We start from the raw sequence: 22,123 nt of genomic DNA, 5'->3' as shown, positions 1-22,123 counted from the left end.
CCACCTGACACAGGGACATATCTGATTGTCGTCGCCTGAGTGATACCGTAATAGAGTTCAAGGCTAGACACACGGATGGTACATGAGCGCGGTACGTGAATGCGTTACGTATCGACAATGTTCAGACTTGACTCGCGTCTTATTTCGATCGTGGGCAGAGCTGCAGGAGCCCTCTAGGCCCGTCGCCGTTCTATATTGCCGCTGTTCGAGGCTGAAAGTTTAGTGACGACATGCTAAGAAGTTTCCCAATCCAAACACCTTGTTGACAGCTTTCAGGAAAGCGCGAAAACATGCCACTCGCCGTCGACCGCACGTTCGCCGCGCACCTTCCAGCGCGATCCCACATTTCAGCATAGCGCCGTAAGATAGACGGCGCTGTGATCGCAATATCGTGGCGCCCTCAATAAAGCGGTATATACCGGTCGCATATTTGCTAGAAAGCTTTCTGGTTCTTTTCTTCCACTGTGAATCAATGTTTTTAGAGCCAAGCTGCTATGGCTAGGTTGTAGAAAAAATTGCGTGCGTTATTGAGCCGTGCAGGTCGAGAATTTCTCCCCATACATAGGCTGATCCCGAAGATAGTGCAATACCGGGCGACCAGCGGCAGAGGTGCGGCAGGCTCCCAGCACTCCGCCAACTTGCTAAACTAAGTTCAATATCTGAAGTCCTAATGCAACCCGTATCATATATTAAGCTGATAAGAACTGATGCTACACTTTGACCACCCACGTTCGCACCGCCCTCCCTTTATTGGCGTGCCAAGTGCTTGCGTATCTCCTTTCCTTGCGCTCTCCCGTGGTGGTGGCACCGTAAGCGTGCTGCTCGCCAGGACCACGAGGCGGAAATAAATGCGAACCGTCCAGGTGGCCCCGATCCCACAAACTTGGAACGTTTCACGGGATGTTGTGACTTCGGGGGTGGAGGACGAGAGACGGACACTTTCCGCAGATGACGAAGAAACGAAAAACTTTATACAATATTTACAGATAGTGAATGATAGCCTACATGTATCTGTGAGAGCGCATCAGACCGACTGGGCGGCTGGAGGCGACTCTCTCCTTCACAATGGGCCGGTTCTCCCTTAAATCCCTCTGGCGACTCCTCGTCGGCAGGAACAAGTTTGGCGACTTCTCGTCGGCAGGAACCAGGCTGGGCGGTTGATGACGTCATTCGCATCAAAGTTTTGATTCGTCGTGGAGACCACTGGCTGCTTCGGGAAGTACCCTCCCGTGTCGAATTCTCGATTCGTCGCGGAGAAGTGGGAGCTCTCGTCACCTCGATGATAGACACGTAGTATGGCAGCTCTCGTCGCCTCGATGACAGGCACGTGGTTTGGCACTACAGCACCCCCCCCGCCAGATAATACATCCAGCAGTCGACATGTTCGACGCGGCTCGACGTATGCGATGCGCTGATTGAGCGACGTTCTTGAAAGGGTTAGGGAAATGGCTTTCCCGCCCTTTCAACCACTGCTTTTTCCTATTCTTAAATCTGAGAGAGGTCACGGAGTGACCGAACATCAACGCCAACCACTTCGGCGAAAGTGAGCACCCACCCAATGTTCTCCACAACGCCAGACCAAACGCCAAGAAAACAAACGCTCTAACCGCCTCTGTGCTCTCAACAGAACCATTACGGTTGTAGTACTAAACACTAAACACGCCGTCGATAAAGAGCTCGGGATACAGACCTCTACAAATAGTGCTCTAAAAGAAGACACATTCAAATAGAATAAACAGCTAAAGAATAGATTGCAAAGCTATTGCCACCAGTCATTCGGGCAGGCCAGACACAGCTGAGGCGATCGAATAAAGACAATGGAATAAATTCTGTCACTTGGTTTGCAATGATATACCATTCACGTAGCAATGCGCATGCTCATTTTAATCGGTGACACTAACATTACAATACCCTTCACACGATTGTGTGTCGTAAGTGATTGTCAATGACCTTGAATGTGCTAAAATAACTGAACAGGCAAGAGTATACATGAAAACGTAGCATTAAAGCTTTCAACTTCTAGGATAAGCTATCTGATAAGCATACGCTGCAGCCTAAAAGGCTCTGCTAAGTCCGTCAGCATTTGCACGCAGCTTCAGAAATGGTTCTCTGATAGTGGGCGCCAATTTCATTGGGGCCTTCCACTTGTCGTTTGATTTACGAACTCGCCGACATGCGTCGCATGACCGAGCGAGTGTTTCAACCGCTTTCCAGCGTCCTGGCCAATAGATATCTTGCGCTAGCCCAGCCTTTGTCTTCTTGATACTGAGGTGACCCACCCAAGCATTCCCATGCGCTAACTCTAAAAGCTGTGGTCGGTACCTTTCTGGCACGCGTAGTTGGTTGTACGACTGACCCTTCGAATCCTCATGTTTTCGGTACTTTAGACCTGACCTACTGTAGAATGAGATGTTCTTTCGGGCCACTCTTTCATTCACATTAGCCGGCAGCACAGTTAGCGAAAGGTAACTTTTCGGTGCAGCAATACGCGCCTCTCGTTCATCCCTACTAAACTGCTCCAAGTATATACACGCGGGACTAAGCAATGAAACTTCCACTTCAGCCCTAGGCACCCCGTTTTCCCGAGACTTGAAAGGTCCCTCCCGCACTGTCGCTGATCCAGTAATTTATCCGTCACAAGTCTGAGTCCTCGGCTTTTCATCAGCCGTATCTCCCGGTCTAGGCTGCGGCTGTGAGGACGTTACATTGCCAGCTTCTTCGTTTGAAGATGAGCTCTCTCGTTTTTATGAGAGGGCGCATGACCGCAATCACGTGAATGCCATGCAAGCGAGAATAGTAGAGAACGACCGGCCCTCCTTTTCCAAAAGCTACTCTGATTTTTTCGGAAAAAGATATGAAAATTGTTCGGGTGAACTTGGACTCACGGGTGCCTCCATTTGCAACCTTCCAAAACCGCCCTCGATGTTTACCTTGGCAAGCACGCGCTCTGCCCTTCTGCGACTTGTCTGATCCAGGCGCATTCCCCTGTATAGTACCCGGGAAAAACAATTGGAGGACGCTTAAGCTTCGCCTTCAAGAGTGGAACGCGACAGCGTTCCCGTCGACCCGCCAAGGGGTGTAAGAGAATGCGCAGCGGCGCAGCGATCACTTACGAGGTTGCCCCGCATCGGACTTTGCAACCACCAATCGCGGTGAACGTCGACCAACGCAGCGTTCGGCGCGGAAACGAAACGTGCGCCTGAGCAAGCGGAACGAACCAAAGAACTCGGTGTCTCGGAGGGGGAAGGCCGGCCAAACGTCGTGATCGGCACGGGCAGATAGATATATAGATAGTGATCTAAAGAAAGGAAAGACGCTTGATTCTGCAACCCGTGAGAGAGCACGGCGAAGCGTCGTCAGGGGAGAGGAGTCGGGCCCGCTGTGCGTCTCGCACCGGTCCCCGCACAGCCCCAATCCGCGCGTGGCGCGCCACCTGACGGGGCAGCGCCGTACATTGAGAGGCGGGGGTCTTCTGTGTTTTCAGCAGGATGGCTCTGCGTGTGCGGAAAGCGCAGAAGAAATGTAGCGCAAACGCACTTCGCTACTCGTGGAACTGCAACTTCTGTAAGTTACATGCTCATAATTACCGATATAGACCGCAGTATAACTTTCTACGGCACGTTTCCAAGACAACACCGCATTCACTAGAGGCGCTTTTGTACCGCTTTGAAGCTTTGAACTCATGGCTGAGTGGTAGCGTCTCCGCCTCACACTCCGGAGACCCTGGTTCGATTCCCACGCAGCCCATCTTGCAAGTTCACTTTATTTATGAATTGCCTGCCGAGATTTTTCGCCCACGGCCAACGCCGCCGACACAGACGACACCGGCTTTTCTGCGACACGAGCTCCTTAACGCTGTCGCGTTAACACAGGACGCATGATAACATTCATGGTGGCGGCGGAATCACGAAGTGCCATGCACATTTTCCCGTTTGCTACGACATCCTGCATATATGGCTCGAGCAGCTTCAGGCTTTGGTCTGACTGGTTAATGCTGGCGAATGCAATTTTCTCCTTGCAATTTGAGGAAATATGGCCTTCCTTGTTGCAGCTGAAGCAGATAATTGGTCTCCGGGCTTCGAACGCACGCTCTACGTCTGCCTTAGCTTTAGCCGCCCCAGCCGACTGGGCTGTCCCTGCTAGCTCTTCCCTCGCCACCTCAGCATTAGTCGATACTCCTTTGCTGAACTCCGTCGCTAGCAGATGATTTCTTATTCGGCAAAATGGCGTTGCGAGGGGAAAACCGCTTTACAGAATAGTCCTCTTTTTCTAGCCTATCTTCCTAAGTACGTGTTTCTTGGAAGTTTCGGCGCGTGTAATATTCCTCCGCGAGCTGCGCTGCCTTCTCTAGGTCAACCTCTGGGAGCCTGTCCTGCAGCCAAAGTCTAACTTCTTCGGGAAGAACTCCGCAAAACTGCTCCAGTGCTATGCATTCAAGCACCGTTGTTGTGTTTGCCATACGCTTCTGCACTTTTGAGCCACTCTTTTAGGTTAGACTTTAACTCGTACGCGAACTCAGTGTTTGACTGGCTGCCACTATTCGCCTGTCTACACCGCTGTCGAAATGCCTCGGTAGAGAGGTGGTATTTGCGAAGAAGCGCGGCTTTTACCTTTCTATACTTCTCATAGTCTTTTTTAGGCAAGCATGCGAGATCTTCCGCGGCTTCTCCTGGGACAACTGAAATAAGTTTTTGAGATCAAAGGCTTTCGTCCCACCCTATCTTTTCACACATACGTTCCAAATTCACAAGAAAAAATGCGATATCACCGTCTATCCTGTATGGTACCATCAGGTCCTGTATTCTCAGTTTAGGCGTATCGCCTCCACCAGAAAGGGGACTTGAACACGCCGAGATAATTCGACTTGGCTGTATTTCCAGATCTATTATTTTAAGAGCATGACCTCGCTCTTTGCGACTTTTCTTCTCCTCTGGCTCCTCGCGCCTTTTCTGCTCCCCTGCCCAGCTTTCAGAGGGAGTATGTGGGGAACCAATTTCGTGTGGTCTGTGTTATATGTGACTACTTGTGGTTTTAGAGTAGCCTAACAACCAAGACCGCACTGCGGGACGTTGGCCAACGCAAGTTTGCCTTGACTACAGTGAAGCAACGTGTGCAATGTGTGAAGCAGGTGCGTGTCTGTTCTACGCACCGGAATTCGTTAGCAAAAGGTGTGGTGCGCGTTTTACAACAATACATGGGTATGTATACCCCCCTCTCCACTGCGTCATCTTCAGAGGCTCCACATCAGAACAGAGCAGGGACTAGTTGCGCCTCACCTTCCATTTATCATGCGCACGACGTTTGACGCACGGCAATGGACAGTTCCCCATTAAGTGGCTCCCACACACAGCTTCGCTAGACATCCATCTTCACAGAGGGGAATGGCACTGAATTTTGTTTCCTGTGCAAATATCTTAACGCTTGAGCGACCTATTTACGATCTTCCATATTCCTAAGTCAAGAAGTCATTCAAAATTCCTAAGTCGTTCAAAATAAATCTTACCTTGAGCGTCCATCAGTTAAAAAATTGTCCAGCCCTGCACAGCTTCATTTGTAGGGTTCGCGTGAGTTCCCAATACAAGACTTACCGCTGACGTTTGGTTGCCAGCAAGTCCGGATTGTTTGCACCATGTTTACACCATGTTCACAGCAGCAAACGCGACCTGCCCGTCACCACAACAAAACAGTTCTTGTTCGATGCCGTTCACGTATGCTTGCGCTGTCATTGCCGCTTAAAATGGCTTTCAGCGTGTTGCTTAAGCAGCTTTGACACTGCATTCGTGCGACGGAAAATCGAGCACTTATCGACTGAGGTAAAAACAGTTGTGATGCGCAGCCTTTTGCGACCGGTCGCTTTGGGACCAACTTGATCGAATTCTGGCCTTCGAGATCGTTAGGACACGCCGTCGTTGAGGTCATCTGGGAGGCTATGCCTCAACATTGCCCCTGTCTTTTTTGTTGTACCGTCATGAAATAATTATGCAGAAATGTCGGGAATGATATTGTGTCATGTCTAATAAGCGCGGTTGATTAAGCAAAACAGGCTGGTTCATCGTTTTCGAATTGAATGCCAACGATTCTCTTTTACTTTGATATTGACAATCTCTTTTTTAATTTTTTGCGGGCCACAGAAGAAGGGGAATATGCAGTGTGTTCGCCGTCACAATTAACGCAATCAAGTACACTGTTGCAGTTATCTGAGGCATGATTGTGGTCGCCGCATTTAGCACAGGTTTCTCGGCCTCTGCCGCTATGCAAACAGTAGCCGAACCGGTGACAGCTGAAACATTTACGAGGGTTAGGGATTACGCGTTTATGCGTATATCAACATACTCAGCCTCAATTTTCGCGGGCAGTTTTCTTGAACCAAAGGTAAGTATCAAATGGTTTGTTGCAATTTCTTTATCCTCCCAATTTATATTTATTCTGTGTACCTACATGCCGTTCTGGTCGTTCAAGCCCTCTAGGAGCTGTTCACTGAAGTTCCAAATGCCATCGTCTGATATCACTCCTTTGCATGCAATGAGTGACCGATGTGGTGTCACCATGACTTGGGCATCCCCATATGCCCCGACATTAGAAATCATTTGACGCGGGAGCTTCCCGCGTGCCACAAGCAGGGGGTCGCCGCTAGCCATTGTTCTCACTTTGTAGCCAGTTCCCCGCGTGTCTGTGAGGCATTTAGTAAAAATTTTTGTGGAATTGTTCTGACAGGCTTTCCAGGGTTCCCAGCGTGTATGGCATGGTTAGGCGGAAAGTTTTCTCTGCATCGGAAAAAATGCCTTAAGTTTCTTCGATACGTCCTCTCTTGCAAAAAAGACAATCAGGTAGTTTGAGCAAGGAAGGTAATGTCAAAAAGCTTTAAATAATTTGACCAGCGATGCCAGCCGCTCTCCACCCAGCCTCTCAAGGGGACGTGACAATAGCTCCTGCAAGCGAAGTCCTGCCAACGCGGGTTGTACTGTGTTGCTATAACCAATTACGACATAAACAAGACAGGATAGCCACACAACGGTAACCCTTGTCATCAAGAAACCAAAATGAAGTTATAAATACATAAAAGGGGACAGGACAGGTATGAAAGAAAAACACGATGAAAAAGGTCACGAGGAAGAGGACAGGAAAAGATGACTGCCGATTCCTCCCGGGTGGTTGAATTCGTGGGTTGCCGTCTACGTGAAGTAGAGGCCAAAGAGGTATGTAGCCTTTTCGGAGGGGTCTTGCAGGTCCAGTCCCTCAACATCGACTCAACCCCCAGAGTACCCTTCGCCGGACACGGCTAAATTATAAGCTTGATAAGCAAGCTTGAATGGTAAGCGTGTGAGCATGCTTTAGCTTGCTTTGCCAAGAACTACCTACTAACTACGTCAATTTGCACGGCCAGTGCCTGCTAAGGTCCCCTTCTTTCGAACACACACAGAATGAGGCCGACGTGTGAGAAGCATCAATATAGGTGTTAAGAATGCTTATGCTTCACCTATATCAACGTGAAAAATCCAAAACCATTTAAATATGTCGAATGCACTTGCATAAGACCCTTTACGATCCTTCGAAAGTACCTGCAAAAAAGTCAAAGGGAGACAGCTGACGTACATCTAGCAACGTCCTTTCCTTAACGTGATACCGTGCGCACTCAGCTTCTTTGCTTCGGCGTGAGTATGATATGTTCACCTGTTAATAACAAAGCTTTTGCTGAAGTGAGTGCTTGTGCGTGTCCGCATCGACAGCGCGCCTAAATGATACCGAATATGTCTCACCGGGACGGCCGAACGTCTACGCTCCCACCCTCTCCCCAGTGCCCGTCTTTTGAGCGAGACTTACGTTGTTTCGTTGAGACCCTGAAAAAGAAAGAAACAAAGGAAGCGTCAAGTAATGTGGAAAGTGATGTTTCGCGCAGCCATCTACATGACTGAGCAGTGTTACAGCATACACCAATGTATGCGAGACCACGGAAAGCACTGTGTGTCATCTCCTCAGCCAAAAATTATTGTACAACTGCGAACCTCAATAGTGCCTAAAATACCGGGACATACAAAGACAGGATAACACACGGCACGAAATTCCTAGGATTTATTCCGGAATGGCAAATGTCCTTTGTGGGCTAATAAACAGTTAGAATAAACGTTTGGAAGTTAGTGCAGCGTGTTGTCGTTTCTGCGTCTGTCTCGGCCTTTTTAGCGCTATTGAGTTTCCGAGTATGACAGACCAACTAGTCTAAATCAATGCCTTTAATATTGTACAAGTATCTTCCTACAGGTCTCTTATTGGCTATGAGGCAGTAAGAACCACACCTCAGAAAAAAAATGTTTCGCGAGCATGTCTGCCTTGTTTTCAGTTACGGAAAACACGGGGAATTAGGGAGAGGCAAATTCAAGTCGATGAGCGAAAGGAGAACTAGATCAAGGCAGAAGCCAACCTTTCAGCAAGTGGACTTTTCTTTTTCAAGGCGGATTATGCTATCCTTGGCACTGTATATATAGGTACGGTTCTTGTAAAAGTGAGAGATGGTAAGGTGAGCGGGCGAGGTAGCAACCGAGGGTCTGTTAGCGACGAGGGTGTAGAATTGAAAAGACAGATGATGCGCTACTGAACGGCGGTGGACGAATGTGAGGTAGCGCCGTGTTTCAGCCAGTTGATGTTTCACTTTATATATATTGTGACACTCTTACGTGTGTAGTGGGTTGACACCTCAACAGTACGTGGAGCCTTAAAGACAAGTGAAGGAAGAAGATAGCGCGCGGCTGGCTAGCTGAATCTCGATTGGCGCTCAGCTGATCAAGGCTGTCTCGTCTAGTTGTACCTGGCTTGTCAATAAACGCCTTCCGTGGGCATAACAGAGTGGTGGAGGTGCAGGGTGCGACACAACTTATCGTGCACCCGCAATATCTAGAACTTCGTCTGAGCCGTCGTCGTGCAGGTCTCTTGCCAACGACCTGCCCCATGGCTCAGGACGGAGGTGGACAAAGGCCAGCTCTAGTTGAACCTGCTCAAAGGTCAGAGCCAGTTGAACCTTTGCAGCACTACATGGCACCACGGTCGTTCGCGGGGAAAGCGGGTGAAGATGCCGACGAGTGGCTGACGCACAACGGAAGGGTGAAACGCTATAACCATTGGGATTCTGTCACTCAGCTTGAATATGTCGCATTTTTTTCTGAGTGAGACAGCCCTAATGTGGTATTAAAACACGAAGACTCCATAACAACGTGGGAGCGCTTTGTTGAGAAAATTAAGAAATATTTTGGCGTGTCCTACGGCCAAAGAGAAATGCGCAGGGATAGCACTACTTCAAAGAGCTCAAACTCCTGGAGAACCATGTACTACATACATAGAAGAGATCCTCAAGCTGTTCAAAGTAGTAACTTCGCAGATGTCTCAGGAACACTGAGTCGGGCATCTCTTTGAAGGAATTGGAGATGACTACAATTTCCCTATAAGCAGGGAACACGTTAATTCCTTCTCAGATGTCGTACGTGAGTGCCGTGCGTTTGAGACATCGAATACACGTCAAATTGCGCCAAAATTTCGACGCCAGGTGAATGTGACAACCGTTGACAGAGTCGATGAGAGCCCATCCGACGATCTTTCGCCTGCTATACGGCAGATCGTGCGTGAAAAGCTGCTGCGACACAGGTAATTGCACGCAACGTCATGCAACAACCTGATACTTATTACCTGCAACACATGGTGTCAGCAGCACCCTGCGCTTCATGGTAACCGTCGGTATGTGTCACATAACGTCAACCACAGAGAAGCTCCATAGCCACGTCAGGGCACATTTGCGCCCTAAGACGTACTTGGAGAAAACCCTTGCCCCTGCAGGTTCGCACACAGACCAAGGGTTCCTCAGGTGCAGTAGGCTCAGCCACTTCGCTCTGCTACACGGCCCCCATGTCTGAGCGCTTTGAGGGGCAAATCATTGATCGTCGTTTGCCTGTGTGCTATGGTTATGGCGACTTGGGTCACATTGCTAGGTACTGCAATTGCCGCCAACCACCGAGGTTCGACGACCGACGATGTCTACGCGGTACCGCGCTGCACTTGGCGAAACGTATTCGCCTTCGCTCACATATCCAGAAAGCCTGCCTCACCACCACCTGGAGCTGCTGCGGGAACGTTCTCGAGCATCCGATCACAGCTTGACAGCACCACCCGCTCCTCGCGCAAGCTGGTCCCCGTCTCTGCGGCGCCGCTGCCCGTCGCCACTTCCGGAAAACTAGTCAACGTGGCCCATGGAGGTGAGGTCGCTGGACAATCTTCGATGTCGACAGGAATACCTTCACCCATTTGTATGTTTAAGAATAAGGCGTCTGTTCTAATAGACGCAGTTAAATCAATGGCTTAGTGGACACGGGAGCAACTGTTTCAGTGCTCAGGCTTTCATTTAAAAGCCTCCTAGGACGAAAAGTGATGTTTCGCTGGGACCGCGCTGATATGTTTCGCGGAGTTAGTGGGGATTTGTTAGATTTTGTCGGCGTGTTCTATGTAGACGTTATCTTGGGTGGTCAAATATTCAAAGCAGCGTTCACTGTTGTGCGCCATTCTACGCATGACACAATCCTGGGCCTTGATTATTTGAAACTGTGTGGTGCCACTGTCAACTGCAGAATGGGAGAAAACAGTGTAGGCACAAGCTTTTCTGCTGCGTTTAATGGAAGGCCCGCCGTATCGCGGAGGTGTGCTTTGTGTATAGGGGGATACAGTTGTGCCTTAGCTATTCGCAGCGTGTGTTTCAGTCGCTTGTTCCCCTACTACCAACGAAACGTTTGACGCTACCCTGGAGCTAGTTCATCTGAGTTGCATCAAGAGAAATGTGCTGATACCGTATTGCCCACTGTGAGTTGTTCAGGGATACACTAGCTTATGGACCGTAATCTGTTCAAGATAACCTGCAATGCTACCACAGGGTCTGACACTTGCGCCTACCATGAAGATCAAGTTCATTCGCTCACCATTCTTACAGAGGTCCCTGATTCTGCGGAAGAACGCGATTTCATTAATACATTGCCCTGCTGCGCACTCTTGCATTCTAGCTATAGTGAACAAGTCACTCAGCAACAACCTGCGCCATGAAGTGGCGAATATTTTTCTAAAACATACCGGGCTGTTTGACGTTTCGAAGCAAGAGGGGCCACCATTGTTTCCTCCTCGAATACACCATCGCATAGATACGTGATTTCGCCCAACCTTTCCGACAGAAGTAGCTTAGAAGAACTTTTTATTGTGCATATTAGCAACCAGTTTTATAACTGCGCAAACAAACTGCCACAGAGAGAGAGAGAGAGCACACAAAGACAGGCGCAGACTTGCAACTAATCTTTATTCCACAAGGACCACATATAAGTACAGCCAAGAAAAACACCACTGCGCTTGCGCAGAGAAAGCACTATCACCCAAAAACTTTCTGTTGAAGCAACGCGCAACCTAACTACGTTCATCAACAAACCTCATCACATTACTTAACATGCCCGTGTAAGCCGATCCTGAAAGAAGTGAAGATGCTGTGCCGGTACCAAGGTAGCCGAGCGAGAGAGTTACGCGAGGCGTATCATATAAGAAAGAAGGGCGATGATTGTGTCAGCGGCACCTCAGTTTATCTGTACAACAATGAGGTGAGGTTTCTTCATGAACGCACTTAGGTTGCGTGTAACTTGATCAAAAAGGTTTCGGGTGAATATGCTTTCTCCGCGCAACTGCAGTGGTGTATTTCTCGGATGTATTTATATGTGGTCTTTGTGGAATAAAGATTAGTTGCACGTCTGCGCCTGTCCTTGTGTGTTCTCTCTCTCTGTGGTCGTTTGTTTGCGCAGGTTGGAAGACTTTTTGCTTTGCGACAGAAGCAGTATACCATCAGAATTCAAGGTGATCAACGACCAAGTGCACGAAATGCTAAATAAGAACGCAATCCAAGAATTCCGTAGTCCGTGGGCAGCGCCAGTGATTATGGTTAAAAAGAAAGATGGTATATGACGATTTTGTGTTGACTAGCGCCGCCTCAACACCATCACGATCACTAAATGGACGTATATACTTTCCCGCATATTGACAATTCCGTCGATTGCCTTTCATCAGCGTCTTATTATTCGTCTGTTGACTTGAGGTCGGGGTACTGACAGATTCGTATGCCGAAGGCAGACAAGGCGAAAAAAACTTTTGTAGCACCAAATGGAATTTTTTAATTTTATGTGATGCCATTCGGGCTCTGTAATGCACCTGCAACTTTCGAGCGCTTTATTGACAACATCCTGCGTGGTTTGATGTGGGAAGTATGCATGTGCTATCTACACGATGTAGTGATTCCCGGGTGCACGCTGAATGAGCACAACACACGTCTCGATCTTGTGGTAGACTGCTTGGAAAAGCGCCTTTGGTGCTGAACTCGAAGAAATGTAACTTTGAAGAGTGCCAAACACTGGTTATGGGTCATCTACTGGATAAGGACGGCATGCCACACGATGCCGTGAAGACTGCTACTCTGGAAGCATTCAAGCAACCTCACCATGTAAAAGAGCTACGCAGTTTCTTGGGGCTTTACTCACAATTCAGTCAGCTTATTCGTGGATTTGCCAACATCTCCTATCCGCTGACATGCCTCCTCGAGATGGACCTTCCCTTTGACTGGACCCCTGAGTATGAAGCTAGTTTCCGCGAGCTGAGTTTTCTTCTGACGTCCTGTCCCATCCTCCGACACATCGGTGATGCGGCTCCCAAAGAAGTTCATACGGACGCTAGCGGTATTGGCATCGGCGCTGTCCTGATCCAACACGTCGACACCAAGGAACACGTCGTCACCTACGCGAGTCGCTCTTTAAGTAAGTGCCAGCGCAACTACCCTGACACCGAGCAAGAGTGTCTTGCAAGGATTTTCGCAGTACCGCGCTTCCCGTCATACCTTTGGACGCCCCTTTACTGTGGGGACAAACCATCATTCTCTCTGCTGGCTCGTTACTCTGCGTGATCCGTCGGGACGGCTTGTGCGTTGGACACTTCGTTTACAGGAATATGACTTTAGCGTTTCTTCTAAAAACTGCCGAAGGCAAGCCGACACTGACTGCCTCTCGCGCTTGCCGCTTCCACCGAGGTACTGCTACGCGGACGACTTCGACCACTATATCGCATCACTGGTGCCAAGAGTAATTGATATAAATACCTCCAAGATTGAGCAACAAAAGCAGAGAACTTTAGAATCACTGCTCAATACTGCAAGAAAATAGGCACCCTCCACTCGTTTCTGCGTGCGTGATGGGGTTCTTCACAAAAAGAAGTATTCTGCTACTGGCCCACGATATTTTCTAGTGGTCCCGGTTAGTCACCGTGTCTCCCTCTTGGGCTGTATGCATGACTATCCAACATCTGGTAATTTGGGATCTCAACTGACGCTCTACCGCGTTCAATAAAGGTTCTACTGGCCTAAAATGCGCCAGACTAGCGACCACTATGTATCCAGCTGAAACGAGGGTCAACGTCACGAGTGTCTGACGAGTGCTCCTCCTGGGCGACTACAAAGAGTGCCACCCCTCAGCATTTCGTTTGAGCATGTGGACATCGATATTCTGGGTCCTTTCCCGCGGTCATCTGAAGGGAATCACTGGAATGTCGTTTGTGCCGATCACTTGACGGGCTACTGTGAGACAGCTGCAATACCATGGGCTACGGCAACCGAATTCAATTTCCCTGCTGCGTTTTGTCACTCTCTGACAAGGACCTCCCGGAGTCACCATCAACGATTGTGAGCGCCAGTTCACTGCAGACGTGGTCAAAGAGATGTTTCGTATATGTGCCTCAAGTTTTCGACATTCAACCCCGTCTCACTCACAAACAAATGGCTTTACTGATCGCATGAACATAACTCTTACTAACATGCTGTCCATGTATGTCACGCCAGATCATAACAACTGAGATAGCGTGCTACCTTTCATTAAGTACGCATTTAACACCTCACAGTACAAAATTACGCGTTACAGTCCATTCTTTCTTTTATATGCTCGTCCACCTCGTTACACACTAGACACAATCTTCCCCTTTTCAAGCCACGATACTCTTTGTATATCCTATACCGTCTCTCTTGCTGAAGAGCCCCGATGACTTGCTTCTTTGCGCACTCTTATTTCACAAGACCGCTCGATGGCACGATACCTACGCCGAGGCCAACAAGTGATATATGAACCCGGGGAGTTAGTTTCTCTGGTAAACAACAAGAAAACGTGTATTATCTGAAAACTGCTGGTCCACTATGTTGCACCCTATGTTATTACTGATCGTAAATTCCAATTAACCTACCGCATGGTACACCTCACATCAAATGGCCGATGGTCAGCAAAGACTGAACCTTTGCATGTAGCCCGTATAAAGGCCTTTATTTCTTGGCCACCTGTTTGACCTGTCCGGCGGTGTTTGTCTGCGCGCAGGGAAATGTGACACTGTTACGTACGTAGTGGATTTACGCATCAACCGTATGTGGGGCATCCAAGACAGGCGAAGGAGGAGGATGACGTGCCGCGCGCTAGCTTAATTTCGATAGGCTCAACTGATCAAGGCCGCCACGTCTAACTGTACCTTGCTTGTTAATGAACGGCTTTCGCGGCGGCCGTAACAATATATATATATATATATATATATATATATATATATATATATATATATATATATATATATATATATATATATATATATATATATAACGTAGAAATTTGCTACGTATAAAATATCTGACGGACTATTTAATTGTTGATCTTGGAACTCCTCCAAAATCATCTAGGCTTTTGAGTGACGATTCGAAATTCGAAACCACTAACAATCTCATAGCCTGAGACTCATACTTCGGTTCTATGGTCATATGTAATTCTCGCAGATGTGGCTGCTTCAATGAAGTTTGAGAGAATCTAGATTCTAAGATTGATTAAGTGAGCGTCAAACCCAATGGAAGAACTCGCTGAATATAACAACGTAGACATAGTAGGTAATAGTTGATATTCGGACTCATCCTCAAAGAAGGTCAAAACCAAGGTCCTCTTAGCGTTTAAGTTGGTACCCAACACAACTCACAGGCTTATTGAGTGAAAAGCACACTTTTAAAATTTCTCAGTGATTTCCGCGACTGCGGCTCCTCCGAGAAGTTCGACAACACAAAGATTATGTGGCTGCTTTATTGACTGTTTCAAAATAATGTAGGAATTCGCTGAATAAAAAGCTTTAACTTAGTATGCCATTCAGGTACGCTCGAGGTCATGAGGCATTCCGTATACAGGGTGGCCAGTTTTTCTAGAACAATCTGCCCACCATCCTTCAACAAATATGCTATTACCTGATCCTCCCTAGCTGCCTCCCCCCTTTTCAGTGCTCCTAAGGTTTTCTTTACTTCTTCCGGCGTTACTTGTGGGATTTGGAATTCCTCTAGACTATTCTCTGTTCCGTTATCGTCGTGGGTGCCACTGGTACTGTGTAAATCTCTACAGAACTCCACAGCCACTTCAGCTATCACATCCATGTTAGTAATGATATTGTCGGCTTGGTTTCTTAACGTACACATCTGATTCTTGCCTATTCCTAGTTTCTTCTTCAGTGCTTTTAGTCTTCCTCCGTTCCTGAGAGCATGTTCAATTCTATCCATATTATACTTCCTTATGTCAGCTGTCTTACGCTTATTGATTACCTTGGAAAGTTCTGCCAGTTCTATTCTAGCTGTAGGGTTAGAGGCCTTCATACATTGGTGTTTCTGGATAAGATCTTTCGTGGTGGTGGTGGTGGTGGTGAATTGTAGCAACAGGTGGGACTAGCCTGGCGAACAAGGCCGGCAATTGCTCCGCCCGAGCGTCTCGCACAATACCGCGGAAGGGTTTCACCATATGTCCATCAAACCGGTCTTTCTTAAGAAATCGATGAGGAGACGTGAAGTTTCTTTGCGGGCTATAACTGATCCCTCGGGAAATATAGGTCTTGCAGGCGCGCATGCGGAAGGTCCTTGTTTTGCAGATTTTTCAGGAGAGTGTCGCTTTCGTCTTGGAATTGCTGGCAGGACCACAAAAAGTGCTCAATGTTTCCTGTCTCATTGTTTCGTCTCCTGCGATAGCTTACTGGCATCCTGCATAACGGAGTTACCACCGACTTCTATTGCACACTCCTTATTGATGCCCATAAGATTGTCGTTCGTTCCTTCAACACTAAGGTCCTCTTCCTGAGTTAAAGCCGAATACCTGTTCTGTAGATCGATCCGCATTTCCTCTATTTTCCTTCTTACCACTAAGACATTGATCCGCTTCTTATGTACCAGTTTCTTTCGTTCCCTCCTCAAGTCTAGGCTAATTCGAGTTCTTACCATCCTATGGTCACTGCAGCGCACCTTGCCGAGCCCATCCATTTCTTATATGATGCCAGGGTTAGCGCGTGGTACAAGGTCTATTTCATTTTTACTCTCGCCATTCGGGCTCCTCCACGTCCACTTTCACCTATCTCGCTTGCGGAAGAAGTTATTCATTAGCCGCCTATTATTCTGTTCTGCAAACTCTACTAATAACTCGCCCCAGCTATTCCTAGAGTCTATGCCATATTCCCCCACGGACTTGTCTCCAGCCTGCTTCTTGTCTACCCTGGCATTGAAGTCGCCCATCAGTATAGTGTATTTTGTTTTGACTTTACCCATCGCCGATTCCACGTGTTCATAGAAGCTTTCGACTTCCGGGTCATCATGACTGGATGTAGGGGCGTACACCTGTGCGAACTTTAATTTGTACCTCTTATTAAGTTTCCCAACAAGACCTGCCCCCCTCTCTTTAATGGTACACAATTTCTGTATGTTACCAGCTATATACTTATTAATCAGGAATCCGACTCCTAATTCTCGTCTCTCCGCGAAGCCCCGATAGCACAGGACGTGCCCGCTTTTTAGCACTGTATATTATATCCCATTCGCTGCCCTCTGATTCCTGCAATAGCACTGCTAGACTCGCCTCACTAGATAACGTTATAGCGTTAACCATTGCCATGTTCAGATTCCATTGGCGGTCCGTTCGGACCCGGGTATTCTTAGCACCCTCTGCTGTGTCACAGGTCTGACTGCCGCCGTGGTCAATTGCTTCGCAGCCACTGAGGGCCGGGGTTTGATTGTTGTATTCATATAGGAGGTTGTGGTGAAGTACTGCACCAGGATGGCCAATCCTGCTCTGGTGAGGGAGGGCGTTACCGGTTCTGGTCACTCGGATCAGGCAGGTCTGTTTATGCAATTTTATCCACACGCGGATTTTAAAAAAAATCTGGTGGAAAATTGCGCGGCACCGGGATTCGAGCCACGGTCCGCGAGGCGGATACTCTACCTCTACGCCACCGCTGCACCCAGGTCACAGGTGGCACCTATTAGTGCCATTGGCCCTTTACCGCGAGCATAAACAAAGCAAAGATTATCTCAGGGTTTGAGTGGGCATCGAAGACAACTTGGTATCTCCCTGAGCGAACCACACACTTCCGATTTCTTATCTCGTTCTCACGACTACTACTGTTGCCAGAGCGTCGACCAAACCAAGATTCTTCCATTGCTTTAGGAAGTCTTTCATGATAACGTAGGAATAAGCTGAATATAACAACTGGAACATAGTACGGTATCAGCTCTATTCCGCCTCCACCTCGAAGATTAACAAAGCGAGGATTTTCTGAGGATTTGATTGGACTTAAAAGACAATTTGAAATTCCACTGCGTGGAACGTACACCCCCAATTTCTCGTGCCATTCTCTCAACTCCTACTGTTGCCAGAACGTTGACAAAACTAATATTTTTTAATTGCTTGAGGGAGTATTTCCGGATAACGAAGGAATTGTTTCAATATAACAGCTTCCACATGGTACGTTATTAGTTCTATTTTTATGCACCTCCAAGATTAAGAAGCGAAGACCACCTCAAGCTTTGGTTGGACATCCAAGACAACTTGAAATCTTCCTGAGTGGAACACATACTTCGGATTCCGGATATCATTATCGCAACCGCTACTGTTGCCAGAACGTCGACAAAACGAAGATTTATTTATTGCTTTAGTGAGCCTTTCACGATAACGTAGGAATTCTTTCAATATACCAGCTGAAACGTAGTACGTAATTAGCGCTATTGGGTCTCCATTTCGAAGATTAACAAATCAAGGATCGTCTGAGCATTTTATTTCACATCGAAGACAATTTGAAGCCTCTAATTTCTCATGTTTATCTCACGCCTAGTTCTGTCTCCAGGAGATGGACAAAACAAAAATTATTCGATTGATTTAGTGAGTGTTTCAAGACAACGTAGAAATTCACTGAACATAACAACTTGAACTTAGTACGTAATTAGCGCTATCAGGTCTCCACACAGAAGATGAACAATGCGTAGATTATCTAAGTGTATGAGTGGGCATCGAAAAAAACACGAAACCCCCCTGAGTGGAACGCACACTTGGAATTTATCATGTTATCCTCGCGACCACTACTGTTGCCAGAACCTTGAGAAGACCAAGATTCTTCTACTTCTTTAGGGAGTCCTTCAAAATAACATAGGAGTTCTTTCACCATAACAGCTTGAACGTAATAGGTTATTAGCACTATTCGGTGTCCACCTCAACGATTATCAGAGCGAAGATGATTTGAAGGTTTGGGTGGACCTACAAGATGATTTGATATATCCCGGAGTGAGACGCACACTTCGAATTCCTCGTGTCATTCTCGCGACTACTACGGTTGTCAGAACGTCGGCAAAACCAGTATTTTTCGATTGCTTTAGTGTATGTTGCAAGATATTGTATTAATTTGTTTATATACCACCTTAAAAGCTGTACGCAATTAGCGCTATTAGGTATCCATTTCGAAGATTAACAGATCGAGAATTGTCTGAGGATTTGATTCGACATCGAAAACAATTTAAAATCTCCCTGAGTGGAGCACGCACTTCAAATTTCTCATGTAAATCTCACGCTTAGTACTGTTTCCAGGAGATCGACAAAACCAAGATTCCTGCTTTGTTTTCGTAGGAATTCACTGCATATAAGAACTTCAATTTATTACGTAATTAGCGCAATCGGCTATTTCTCTCCGTGATTAACAAAGCGAAGATCACCTGAATGATTCAATGTTTATCCAAGATAACTTGAAATTTCCCTTATTAGAACGAACATTTGGAATTTATCATGTAATTCTCGTGCCTAATACTGTTTCCAGCAGATCGGCGGAACCAAGATGCTTCGACTGTGTTAGTGTTTCGAGACAACGTAGTAATTCGCTGAATATAATAACTTCAATTTAGTACTTAGCGCTATAGGGTCATTACCTCCAAGATAAACAAAGCGAAGATCATCTGAGTGATTGAGCAGGCATTCAAGATGGCCACTCAATCATACATAAATCAATGCATGAGGCACAACACCTCAAGGAAACACGTCTCCCTGTGGGTTCTGTGTGTTATACAAACTGCAGTGGTCCACGCAAGAGAACGTCTAATATCAACACAACACACTCATATTGGACTAAGCGCTGAAGAAATTACACATTCGTTGCCAGCATCACCGCTAATTATCGTCATTCAAAATAGCACACACAGCTTTGTATACATCGATTCCCACACTGCGTGGGATTCGCTGATTTTTTCTTCTCCTATAAACCATGCCCTGAAACGTCAAAGGACAATGCTCAGTTTCCTTTCAGCTTCATGTACAGCCAGCCACCGCCAACAACGACCGCGCAAGACATAACCCTACTAACTTGTGAAAACTAAGCATCGAGGATGACAAGGCCACCGTTGACGAAGATAGGTCTCCCTATCTAAACATAGGCCAGCCTTTCTGAAGCATCTCATCTCTCTTTAAAACTGTTAAACTACACTTTTCTACTCCACATTATGGCTCCATTCTTCATTTTAGGGTTGAGAGCTGGAGTTGAAGGATGAAAAAGTTCGGCCATCTTATGTGTGGTTTGTTTTGCGCTCATTTTCAGCTCTTGGTTTCAGCCCAACGCAGCGGACGGGATAAAGTTATGCGAAATGTAGAAGTCGGCGGCTGCATTCAAATATCGATGGTTAAACGTTTCAGCCGCTGTGTACACAATTGTTCACGCTGGGATACTGCATGAACAGAAACAGTATTGATGAGGGTAATGATATGGGAAATTTTTCGCATTTATCTTGAAAAACTTCGTATTAGAAGTGTGCCGCAAGTTTGTATGAAGTGTGCAAAATGTTTTAGTAGCACGAGTGGAAAGGTTCTCAGTTGGGTATTTTTGGTCGATGTGGGTTTTGTCGTTGTATGTATGGCTCCACTTTTTCATTGTTTTCCACTGTGTGCGCACTATATATAATTAGAAAGTGGCTGGATCAGTGCTTTTGAATCCTGCTAGACATGAAACCGTTCATCTCCTCATATCTGATGTTCCTATTGTGAGCATTGTCATACCATCGCATTCTGTAGACCTGAGAAAACTCTCTACCAAAAATGTTTCGTCACTTCTGCACCTGTACATATTTTGTAATTTTGGAGATGTAAGAAATGCTGTGCAAATAAGTTTTTAATTGAAAGAATTATGGGAGGCTTGAAAATTGTCACCAACGTATGCCTCGCTAAACATCTTACCTGATATTTTGAGAAACCAGCCAGCCTCGCATCATACTCGGTTTCCCTAAAAAGGATAAAAAGATGTCATTAGAGAACCTGTGAATCTCGGCGACACCCAACCGTTACCGAGGGCACCACTGTGCGAGTCACCACTCACATAACGTCCAGCTAGGACTCTTGAGGTATGATTGAACGAATAAGTGAATGAACAATTGTATAAGTTGGCTGCAGCATTATACAGTTGTTTTTTACGTTAAGAATTGTTATATATATATATATATATATATATATGTCATGTGTGGCAAACTGACAAAAGTTTCTCATTAAACTGGTTTACTAGAACACACGGAATTACATTATTTACAGTTTTTACCACAATTTTACTAAGCTGCTTTTGAACGATATATTTGAGCACACATAGAGCAATACGCGAACTGAAGCGAGTAAGTTTACAGGAAAATCAACCGAAAGCGAACTTTGAAAGTCAGCGGTTTTGAGATAAGCGCTGCCAAACTTGCGGTGAAAACGTACGGTTGTTCCACTTACTTTTACAGCGAAGCTGTTTATGGCTAGGCTTCCTGGCATTTATGTTCTGCGCGAGAAAAAACCGTCGCCCGATCCCGAAGATAGAGCAATACCAGGCCGACCCGCGGCGGAGGTGAAGCAGGCTTGAAGTACTCCACCAACTTGACAAGATAAGTTCAGTATCTTGGGTGCAAATGCAGCCCGTATCACATATTAGGCTGATAAGAACAGATACTACATATTGACCCGTGTCTGCTATGTATAAATTCGCGCCGTCCTCTCTTTGTCGGCCTTCCAGGGGCTTGCATGTCCAGTTTCCTTTCCTTCCGCTGTCCCGTGGTGTCGGTCCGGTCGAATGGTCACGCGTGTCTACTTTCCCTCGGGGTGGCGGTCCTGTCGTCCACGCGATTCTCTAGAAAAAAACACGACCCCTGTGTCGTGTGCTATAAAGCTTCGCTGGTCGTCGAGCTTCACAGAATGGAATGGCTCATAATTTTTTTTAAGAAAACGTTTTTTATGCGTTCATCCTTCAAAATAGGTAGAACACGAATAACTTTCATCGAAAAGTTTGGGAATGCTTGTCTCGAAACTTGTGTCGTCCTCAAAACTAATTCAATTTGTATATGACTTTTGTAGTCACCGGCTATAATTCGTGACTTGACATATGTGCCATGAAGTAGTTAGCTTGAAATTTATTTAGCAAATTTTTTTTTCAGCTTCATAGATCGTTTAAATTTCGCGGGGAAATAGTGTCTGCCTCTAAAGCTTAATCTGACTCTAGAAGTAGAAATTTCTTAATGGCATTGCTGCTTTGTAAAAAATACTGTGCACAATGAAGTCACATCCCGTATACAAGTTCCGGCGCATGCCAGCTTTTGACTCAACTCTGCACAACGTAATTACAAGAAAATGAGAACACGGACGCTCCTGCGCCCATAAATTGCGCCCTCGCTCCAGCTTTCAGGAGTATCGTTTCGGTATATTTTCTAGTACTCGAGTGATTCCGCATGAGATTACTTTGGCACATTCATTCCCGTGCACTTGGT

The 22,123-nt window shown here is 46.7% G+C and overlaps 1 protein-coding gene, 1 non-coding gene and 1 pseudogene across 2 annotated transcripts in view; all 3 read right to left on the bottom strand.

Moving 5' to 3' along the window:
• The window catches only part of LOC135919109 (uncharacterized), a 374,349-nt gene that overhangs the window by 73,702 nt on the left and 278,524 nt on the right, over window positions 1-22,123 (bottom strand). Inside the window, exons 5-6 of the mRNA XM_070538765.1 lie at window positions 20,571-20,616; window positions 7,822-7,838 (exon numbers count right to left, since the gene is read on the bottom strand). Coding sequence (XP_070394866.1) covers window positions 7,822-7,838; window positions 20,571-20,616 — 63 coding nt within the window. The remainder of the gene's footprint in view (window positions 1-7,821; window positions 7,839-20,570; window positions 20,617-22,123) is intronic.
• Window positions 557-757, bottom strand: LOC135919119 (U2 spliceosomal RNA). Its single transcript, XR_010569886.1, has one exon. It is a non-coding gene; the product is annotated as a U2 spliceosomal RNA (small nuclear RNA).
• Window positions 21,157-21,336, bottom strand: LOC135919118 (U2 spliceosomal RNA; annotated as a pseudogene).

Source organism: Dermacentor albipictus, chromosome 1 (assembly GCF_038994185.2).
Source record: "Dermacentor albipictus isolate Rhodes 1998 colony chromosome 1, USDA_Dalb.pri_finalv2, whole genome shotgun sequence".
Classification (NCBI taxonomy): domain Eukaryota; kingdom Metazoa; phylum Arthropoda; class Arachnida; order Ixodida; family Ixodidae; genus Dermacentor; species Dermacentor albipictus.
Note: the sequence above shows the minus strand (reverse complement) of the source record. Positions and strands in the feature narration are given on the sequence as shown.